The 9,692-nt window shown below is 44.7% G+C and overlaps 1 protein-coding gene across 2 annotated transcripts in view; it reads right to left on the bottom strand.

Moving 5' to 3' along the window:
* LCMT2 (leucine carboxyl methyltransferase 2) overlaps positions 1-9,255 on the bottom strand; it is a 36,823-nt gene extending 27,568 nt beyond the window's left edge. The window contains exons 1-8 of one of the 2 annotated variants that reach the window (XR_004752246.1): positions 9,100-9,255; positions 8,681-8,805; positions 8,178-8,259; positions 6,977-7,157; positions 5,253-5,412; positions 4,374-4,563; positions 3,392-3,499; positions 1,543-1,633 (exon numbers count right to left, since the gene is read on the bottom strand). Coding sequence is in view for 1 of the 2 variants with exons in the window: in XM_035331246.1 (XP_035187137.1) it covers positions 1,543-1,633; positions 3,392-3,499; positions 4,374-4,563; positions 5,253-5,412; positions 6,977-7,157; positions 8,178-8,259; positions 8,681-8,805; positions 9,100-9,138 (976 nt within the window). In the remaining variant the exon portion in view is untranslated. The remainder of the gene's footprint in view (positions 1-1,542; positions 1,634-3,391; positions 3,500-4,373; positions 4,564-5,252; positions 5,413-6,976; positions 7,158-8,177; positions 8,260-8,680; positions 8,806-9,099) is intronic. The other variant, XM_035331246.1, reaches the window with a different exon arrangement.
* Between the last annotated feature and the right edge of the window lie 437 nt (positions 9,256-9,692).

The raw sequence follows: 9,692 nt of genomic DNA, 5'->3' as shown, positions 1-9,692 counted from the left end.
GACCTGGGTCTGTTCAGCCTGGAGAAGAGAAGACTGAGAGGGGATCTTATCAATGTCTATAAATACCTAAGGTGTGGGAGACAGAAGGATGTAGCTAACTTCTTCTCAGTGGTTTGTGGGCATAGGACAAGGGGCAATGGCTGCAAGATAGAGCACAGGAAGTTCCGCACCGACATGTGGAAGAACTTCTTCACGGTGAGGGTGACGGAGCACTGGGACAGGCTGCCTAGAGAGGTTGTGGAGTCTCCTTCTCTGGAGATATTCAAGGCCCATCTGGACACCTACCTGGGCAGCCTGCTCTGAGGAACCTGCTTTGGCAGGGGGGTTGGAGCAGTTGATCTTTAGAGGTCCCTTCCAAACCCTACAATTCTGTGATTCAGTGATTGTAGGAAAAGTAGTAATAATTTTAAACTAAAAAAAGGGTAGATTTAGAATCATAGAATATCCTGAGTTGGAAGGGACCCTTAAGGATCATCAAGTCCAACTCTTGACACCGCACAGGTCTACCCAAAATTTAGATTAGATATTCAGAAGAAATTATTTACTCTGAGGGTGTTGAGGCAGTGGAACAGGTTGCCCAGAGAAGTTGTGGATGCCCCATCCCTGAAGTGTTTAAGGCCAGCTTGGATGGGGCTTTGGGCAACCTGGTCTAATGGGAGGTGTCTGGGCAAATGGCAGGAGGGTTGGAATTAAGATTATCTTTAAGGTTCCTTCCAATCTAAGCCATTCTATGATTCTATGATTCTTTTTCTGCTCCCTATAATACAGATTTCAATCTTCAGATGCAGACAGAACTGCTTGTGGTGCTGTACTGCGAACAAGATCAGTGATGTTAACCAGGTTAAAAATAATCCACTTTCCACTCTGAAAAATAAGCAAGCAGCCAAATGCAGGAATTTCTTGGACTGCTACTGATGCCACGTCTTTTTAATCATGAAACACAACCTTGGTATTGGCTTTACTCCTGCTTTACCACTTTTCTCCCATTAAAAAAAAAAAAAAAAGCAACATACAGAAGAACATTTCAGAAACAGAAATGCTACATACACGATTCCACCCACAGGAGATAACAATAAATAAATAAAGAAATAAACACACTTGTGTTACACAGTCCTGAGTGCTCTCCTGGACTGCTTTGATGGTGCACCAGGTATAACATTTAACAACCTATCCTAGAAGAATAGAATGACTCAGAGAGCCATGTATGGAGGCAAGTGGGAATAAATTGAAAAGACAGAGTCTGGTGGATCCCCAAAATAGGAGGAAGAGCAGGGCAGCCCTGTGTTGCAGCCATCTATAAACAGAAGGAAGAACTGTTAGGACTGGAATGTTCAATAAATTAACAGAATGAAACTGATCAGAACCACTAGCCAGGACATGGCTCTGGCTTTGCTAAAGACTGTGAAACCATTGTGATGAGGATGGAGAAAGCTAATCAGGGGGTAGCATCGCATGCGTTCCTTACAGAATTTTACTGTCTCCTAAAATTCCTCACAGGGGCCTGCATGAGATAAAAGACTATAAAAAGTAGTCAGTATGTACCTGTCTGACTGGATAACAATGGAGTCCAGGTAGGTTCCATCCCCTTTGATGCAGTCAAGACAAAGTAATGAGAACATTTCAGATGCCATTCCTGTAGAAAGCCAAAGAAACAAAAACAAACAAGGGCTCTCAAAAACCTCAGAGCAAGTGGCAGTAAGGATCTAAGAATGGCCAGAGTGATAAAGTCATAAATCAACCTGTCTTAGCAGTGTTTCCAACAGTGGCCAAAATAAAAAGCCTAAAGCTGAATCTGAAAAAGAACAAGTATGTATACAGTAATACCTTCCCCTCTCCCAAAAAATTACAGCCCAGGGCTTTTCTGTTTTATCAAACAACCCCTGGATTTCTCATCCAGGAACCCATACAGTTGCTTTTTAAACTCACATAAACCTCCTTCACCTATAACATACTACAGCAATGAATTCCATAGCTTCATTAGAAACTGCATGAAGAACACAATTTTTTGGAACCAGTTTCCCTTTATGCTACCCAGTTCTGATAATAAAAAAAAGACTGCAGGTTGTATACCAGCAGAATTAAGATTTTTTAAAGGTCATGGAATGTAAGTGATTGTAGAGAAATCACAAATGTTCAAAGGTGCAACATGGTCACTGACGGCTGACAATACCTAAATATGATTTGATTTACAGTTTCGTGGTGGAATCACTCAAAGGCAGAAGCACAAGCAGAGTACTGTACTGGAAGTTAGTAGCAATACCAAACTACACCCTGGCTTTTGTGGACATGAAGTAATTGAATATGTTCATTCCCAGGGGATTGAATAATTCAGCCAATTATGTGACAAGAAGGCACAAACATGAATTTAAAAGGACAAAAACTCCACAAAATACTTAAAGTGGAAGAATACACTATTTGTCTCTAGGAAAATTATTCCAGAAACTCATCACCCGCAGCAGTTAGTATGTATTTTGCATTTCTAACCTAATTCTATCAAGCTTATTGCAAATAAGACCTGGATCTTACTCTATCTGAAAGGTTAATCGTAGAGCTCTCTGCTTATATGTATCTCACTCTTACGCAGAATGTCCGATATGGACTTGTAAACCTCCTCAGTAAGGAAATGGTAAAAAGTCTTTCTCACTGTACGAGTATTTTCCTTGATCTACAATAATTACTGTAGACATTGCTACACCACTCTGCAAAGCTGCCAGATTCTTTCAGTCAATATTTTTGTTCATGTAGCACAGCAGATCCTGGCGGCAAAATAAATGCAAGTACATTATTTTTTTTTCATACTGTGGGCTATTAAATTTCTAGAAAGAATTATAAATAGAGAACCACAAGGTTGAAAAGGAAACTTCTATTAAGTATCTTACACAACATTTATCTCAAAGTTACTTATTGTCCTTGTCCTATCTTCTCTCCTAGACTTCCAATGGTTGCAAATTTGCCAGCAGTTAACATAAAAATAGCACAGCATATAGTCATAGCTGAATTTCAATCATTATTATAGGAATGGCTTCACAAAATCAGACCAAAATATATCTGAAGCTAGTAAACTGTATTTAACAATGACAAATGGTAGTTCACTAGGAAAACACAAGAGAAGCACATAATCCACCCAGGAAAGCTCCCAGACATTTGCAGGTCAGGAACCTTACACCAGGTATATTTTTATGTATTTAAATAATCCTCAATTGATTTCTTTAATTAAAAGAATTGCCCCTTGAACCCATGCAAACTTTTAGCATATATAGCATCCCTTACACCACCAGCTACTTTGCTATGCTAAGATTGTCTCCTCAGGAGATCACTCACTGAGGAAGGAATAAGAAGCTTTTCTAATATAAAAGAGAGTATTCTTCCAATGTTACTTGAGGAGGATTACCTCATATTCATCAAAAGGCTCCAGAGCCTGCACTCTTTGTTGTTCATTTTCTGGAGTACAACAGATGAAAAATTCATTCATATCCATGACACTGCACTCAGTCCAGCCCTAAAACAGAAATCCCTCAAAATCATTATTTCTGGAAGAACAGAGACTCACTTCCCACAAGAAAATAAAGACCTTAAATAAAGTGCCTGCGTGAACCTTTAGGACTGTCTAGCTGAAACAGAAGCAGCCCAGATTGTGATGAGAATAGACATCTTGCCTGTAAAACTCTGAAAAACTTAATTACATTAAAACCTTCAGAGGAACCCATCTTGCCTTAATTCCATACCAGAACATAGGCTGCAAGTTGGCGCAGAGCCCTTTAAATGACTAGCCATGTTTACCAGAAAGGGCAGTGGCTTTGCCTTGTCCCTGTTTGCTTCAACCCATAGGTGGCCCAGATGATGACTTCCAAAGTAATTTAAAGTTACATTAGGGCTATTAAGATGGTGAAGGGCTTAGAGGAGAAGACGTATGAAGAACAGCTGAGGTCACTTGGGTCTGTTCAGCCTGGAAAAGATAAGGCTGAGGGAAGACCTCATTGCGGTCTACAGCTTCCTCATGAGGGGGAGTGGTGCAGCAGGATCCAATCTGTTCTCTTTAGTGACCGGTAATAGGACCCAGGGGAATGGAGTCAAGCTGTGACAGAGGAGGTTGAGGCTGGATATCAGGAAGAGGTTCTTCACCAAGAGGGTGGTCGCACACTGGAACAGGCTCCCCAGGGACGCAGTCATGGCACCAAGCCTGTCCGAGTTTAAGAAGCATTTGGACTGCGTTCTTGGTGATACGGTCTGAATTTTTGGGTAGACCTGTGTGGTGCCAAGAGTTGGACTCGATGATCCTTATGGGTCCCTTCCAACTCAGGATATTCTATGATTCTATGATCTTTCCCAGGTAAATCAGGGTTCATGTGTGCCCTAGGGCTGCAGGTACTTACTTTTTCAAAAAAGCGCCTCTGCTGAGCCTCACAATCAGGGTATTGTGACAAAGAATGAAGTGCAGAGTTCAGCTGGCTAAAATGCTGCTGCATGACACGTCCAAAAGGGTCCTCAGGGTGCATCTGCTCATACAGCAGAAAGCATGCCTGAGAGAAATGCTCTGCTGCCCACTGAATCAAGGCATCTGACCTGTCAGGCAGATGTACATAAGAATAATTAAATATTTGTGGGCCCAGGCACATGCAATACATCTTCCTGCAACATCATAAAGCATGCTATTATGGCATCCTGACAGAGATAATTTACAAAAGAGAAACCTGTGCTGGGGACCTATGAACATGTCCTCCTCCACGTGTTAAGAAATAAATCAAAAATTAATCATTTGAGGTTTTTCTCTCCGTTTTTTTTTTTTCTTTTTTTAATAAAATAAAAAACAGAAGGTTCACAGAGTAACAGAACAACTGAGGTGGCAGGTACCTCTGAATGCATCTGCTCACATCCCTGCTCCAACAGGGCCACCCAGAGCCACTCATCCACGACCATGTCCAGATGGCTTTTGAAGATCTCCAAGGAGATTCCCCAGCCTGTCTGGACAACCTGTGCCAGTACTCTATCACCTGCACAGTAAAGAAGTGCTTCCTGATGTTCAGACAGAACCTCCTATGTTTCAGTTTGTGCCCATGGCCTCTTGTTCTGAAGTCATCTGGAAATCAACTACCACATCATACATATGATGTATGTAATGAGCTGTTTGGGACTTGCACAGAATCCATGAGCTTTAGTTATTAAGATAGCAGGTCTCCCAGCCCAAGATGATTTACAATGAAGTTGCTTCTTCTCACTTTACCACCTAGCTAACACAGGATAACTCAACTGACCTGCTATTTTCCATATAGGTGAGCACCACCTCTGCTATGAAAAGGGTGGGGACTTCATTGTCCAGTCCTGCTTCTTTTAGGGCTGTACTCAGCTTAGACAACTCTGATAAATCCACTCCCAGTAATTTATAATCTTCTCCAGAAAAGATAGTAGTGACTCCTGTGGGACAAAAATGATACAAACTCACTACAGTGTTCATGCAATACTGAAAAAAAAAAAAAAGGACAAACAGGAAAATCAGCTCCACCAGCCATCATTTATAAGGCTACGCCCATCAACCCAATTTATCTGCAAAATATACAAGAAAACCCCATAACTGAATGAAACACAAAGGGATAGCAACAAGAAGCATCAGACCCATTAAACTGAGACCTAAAATTCCATTATTCCTAACACAAAGTTCACCTACTGATTTCCAATAGAATTGTATTTACTATTACAATAAAACTTTATTATGTTTCCTTTAATAACATTTTTATATTACCACTATAATTCAGAATCAAGAGCTCTCTTTTATGGGCCTTTCAGTTCAGGCTAAGAAAGTACCATTGCTTTGTTACAATTTGAATGTTTTCCCTCACAACTATAAGAATATCCTCAAATTTAGTTGTGGGTTTGGTGTTTTTGTTTTGGTGTGTTTTTTTTGTTCTTTTATTATTACTATTTTAAAACCAAACTTCATTTTTGTAAAATAGTACTGGATTCTGAACTAGGACATGCTATCTCTCTACAAATACTAGGACTTGCCTTATAGATCACTGTCCTCAGAAATAACTGTCAACTTACATTATCATGGCATACCTCTGTACTTCGTAAGAATATAAGCTGTATGCTGGTTGAACCTCTTCAACCAAAATCAGATCATAAACTAACAAGTTTGTAAAGTAACTTTAGAAATTGCCTCTATACTAGTGCAATCCAACAATTAAACCTGTCCTGAGAGCTGTTAACTTACGCTGTTCTCAAAGGCATCCATTAATGGAGATTAAATGGCCTTCATAAACATCCCATGCCAGTGTTCCCTGTTATTTTCTTCTAATATCTAACTTGCCTATCCATCACTTCTTGTCGTCTGGACACAGAAAACAGGGTATTTCTGTACATTTTGACAAGTGTCTTTTACTTCAAGTATTTGGAAAGTTACTGGTATAGACAGAATTCTTTTCCATAGGATGTTGTAGGTATTAGAAATAAGGATGGATTCAAGAGGATACTGGACCAGCTTATGGAAGAGCTACTCACTAAGACATGTTCAACTGCTCATGGGAGGCAGGAACTTGTCATCTACTTAACTCAGTAGCTGTTCTCCATCTGTATTTAAACTGCAGATTACAGTCTAAATGTAGTGCCTTGCGTATGTCTCTGTTGTATTTCATTCCATATTTTCCAGAAAATACTTCAGTCCTTAATCATTCTCCTGACCTATCACAGAGCATACAGCAGTTTGCCATTTTTTTGTATTAGTAAGCTCAAAGTTGGACATAGTACTTCAAAAGATGTCACAGAATGAAACTGAGCTCTTCACAAATCCATTGTCAGCTATGCATCTTCTAGTTATTTCCCAATGCTTACAAATGGTTTCTTTGTTCCTTTTTTTTTTTTTAACTCAGAAAATGAACATATACAACTTCCTAGTTCCTCTGCCACCATGCCTAACATTTAAAAGGCCGAAGCTTTGTTTCTTCTGATTCAGTATCCACAACGTGTTCCAGAAGTATCATACCTAATCGCTCCCCTTCAGTATCTCCCACAAGTGCTGACAACTCTTTTGTTGTTTTGATCAGAGTAGCTTTCTGGCATGCCACATTTGGGAAATCCACCTCATACATCACAGTGTGATGCAGAAGACCCATGTCTTTCAAACGGAAGTACAAGGAGTCAAAGCCAGCACCTAAAGACAGGATCTGCAGATAAAGCATCAGAAAAAAGTTATATTCAATTCTAGCAGCACCCTGAACATCTACCCGTGAAGAATATTCAAGTTCAAGAACGCAATCTGTTGCATGACAAAAACAGGCAATCTACCAAAAGAGATAGAATATTGTATAGATATAGTCCCCTCCCAGATATTGCTGTCAGAGTGACAAATGGAGAGCCAGTAGTGACAGTCAGATTCTCTGCTCTTCCGGGAAAGGATCACAGTAGATGCACTAGTAAGCTAACCGTGCCAAGACGCAAAAAAGATTTTTCACAAGTACAGTGGAAACTACTAATATACTGTGGTGGTTTTACCGTGCTAGGCAGTTGAACACCACAACCGCTCTCTCACTCCCCCTCCTCAGATGAGGAGGGGAAGAAGTAAAGGAAAGAACAACTCATGGGTTGAGATAAGGATGATTTAATTAAAGAGGAAAATATATATATATATATATTATTAAGGAAATATTATTATTAATTAAACAATTCAACTAAAGGGAAAAAAGGGAAAGGGGAAGAGGGAGGGGGAAAAGGAATAACAAAACAAAACAAGTAAAGGCTATGTGGAAGTGCAGAGGAAAGAAATTACTCTCTACTTCCCACAAATGAGCGATGCTTGACCACGTCCTTGAAGCAGGGCCTCAACGCACGTAACCAGTGTTCGGGAGGAGGACAGACGTTTTCACAACGAGAGCCCACCCCTCCCCTCTTCTTCCTTTTTCCACCTTTTATTGCTGAGTGTGACATCATATGGTATGGAATATCCCTTTGGTTGGTTTAGGTCAGCTGCCCTGGTGATGTTTCTTTCTCACTTTTTGCCCACCCCCTAGGAGGGTCAGAGAGAGTCCTGATGCTGTGCCAGCACTTCTCAGCAGCAGACACAACACTGGTGCGATACCACTGCTGTTCTAGCTACAAGTGCAGAGCGCAGCACTGTATGGGCTGCTGCAGGGAAAGTTAACACCCCAGCCAGACCCAGTACATATACCCAGACAAAGAAACTGTACCTGTGTCCTAGGATAGCTTTGGGTCTTCAGCAGAAAGTCTTGAACACAGTGATCTACAGCACGGGCACGGATATAATAACCCCTGTGGAATTAAATTAAATTATTTCTCCAACACTGGCACCCTGTTTCAAAAAACTTACCTTCTCTCTCAGCTTCTCCATGTCTGACAGTTTTGTCATAATATATACAGATAATATATACAGAACTCCTGTATTCAGTGTCTTGGATACTGTGACTATGGATAACCCAGAGAAAATATGTAGATATCCTAACTGGACCTGTTCCATTTTGCATGCATAAATATTCAACGGGTGAAAAGTATGAATCCAGATGGTTCAGATGCTTCCCTACAATGTGGGTGGCCAACATATGAGCTCCTTCTCCCAAATCAGATAGCATAACAATATGAAATTAACTCCTTTACATGCCCTGTTGCTCCTCCAAGCCATCAAAACCCTCACTGGAACCGTGACGCCGGGCCCCGCGCACCGCCCGCTCCTCACCGGTGGACAAGCGGGGCGCGCCGCCGCCGCCGCCCCGCCAGGAGCCGCAGGAACCGGTCTTCGATGTAGCCCCGCTCCGCCGCCGAGCACTTGCTGATGGCGCTGCTGCCGCCGGTGCCCTGCACCTACCGGGACAATGACACCGCGCTGGCGCTTCCGACCGACTCGGGCGTTTCCCCGCCAAGGCCAAGAGGCACCCGGGCTCACCGGGGCGGGGCGGCGGGGCTGCACGTGGTCAAGCAGCGCCCAGGGGCTGCGAGGGCTGGGCAGCTCTCACCGGCGCCGCCGAGCCCAGGCCTCCCGCCGCCCGGGTCTGCCTCCCCCCTCCCCGAACCCCGTCCAGGCCCCGCCGGCCGGGCCGAGGCCCAGCCTGCGCGGAGACGTCCAGGGAAGCATCGCCCCGGCCGGCGCACACTCACGGCGGCGTCGCGCGGCGCGCCCGGGCGCCCGCGGCCCATCGCGCCCGCACCGCGCGGCAGCGGCAGGCAGCTCGAGCGCGCTGGGCGCAGGTCGTGTCGCACTGCGCGGCGCGTCAGGGGTGGGACGCTGAGCGTGGATAGCGCCCCCTGGCGCCCCGGCCCGCCCCGCGGTCCCACCCCCGGGCGACCGGCCTGGAGCGGCCGCCCCCGTGGGACCGCGGTCCGTCCCGCCGCCCTGCCTCGCGCTGCAGCGGCTCCCGCACCTGGGCCCGGTAGCGAGGGACGGCCAGAGGCACGTCGCCAAGGCAATGGGCAGCCTCCGCGGGGTAAGCGGAGGGGCGGGGGAGCCGCGTCAGGAACAGGGTGCGGGGCTCCCCCGGCAGGGCGCCGATCGCCCTGGCGGTGCGGAGGACACTGAGGCTGTCGATCTCCCTGGCGGGGCGTGGAGCGCTCCGGAGCAGGACGCAGAGGTGCCCGGGGGTCGCCGGGCTCGCCGTGGCCGCTCACGGAGCGCTCTGGCGCGCTGCTGAGCTTTCCGCGCGGGGCGGTGAGCTCCCCGGCGGGGGCGCAGAGCATGCTGGAGAGGTGCGGAA

Source organism: Oxyura jamaicensis, chromosome 1 (assembly GCF_011077185.1).
Source record: "Oxyura jamaicensis isolate SHBP4307 breed ruddy duck chromosome 1, BPBGC_Ojam_1.0, whole genome shotgun sequence".
Taxonomy (NCBI): Eukaryota; Metazoa; Chordata; class Aves; order Anseriformes; family Anatidae; genus Oxyura; species Oxyura jamaicensis.
This window is presented reverse-complemented; position numbering and strand designations above follow the sequence as displayed.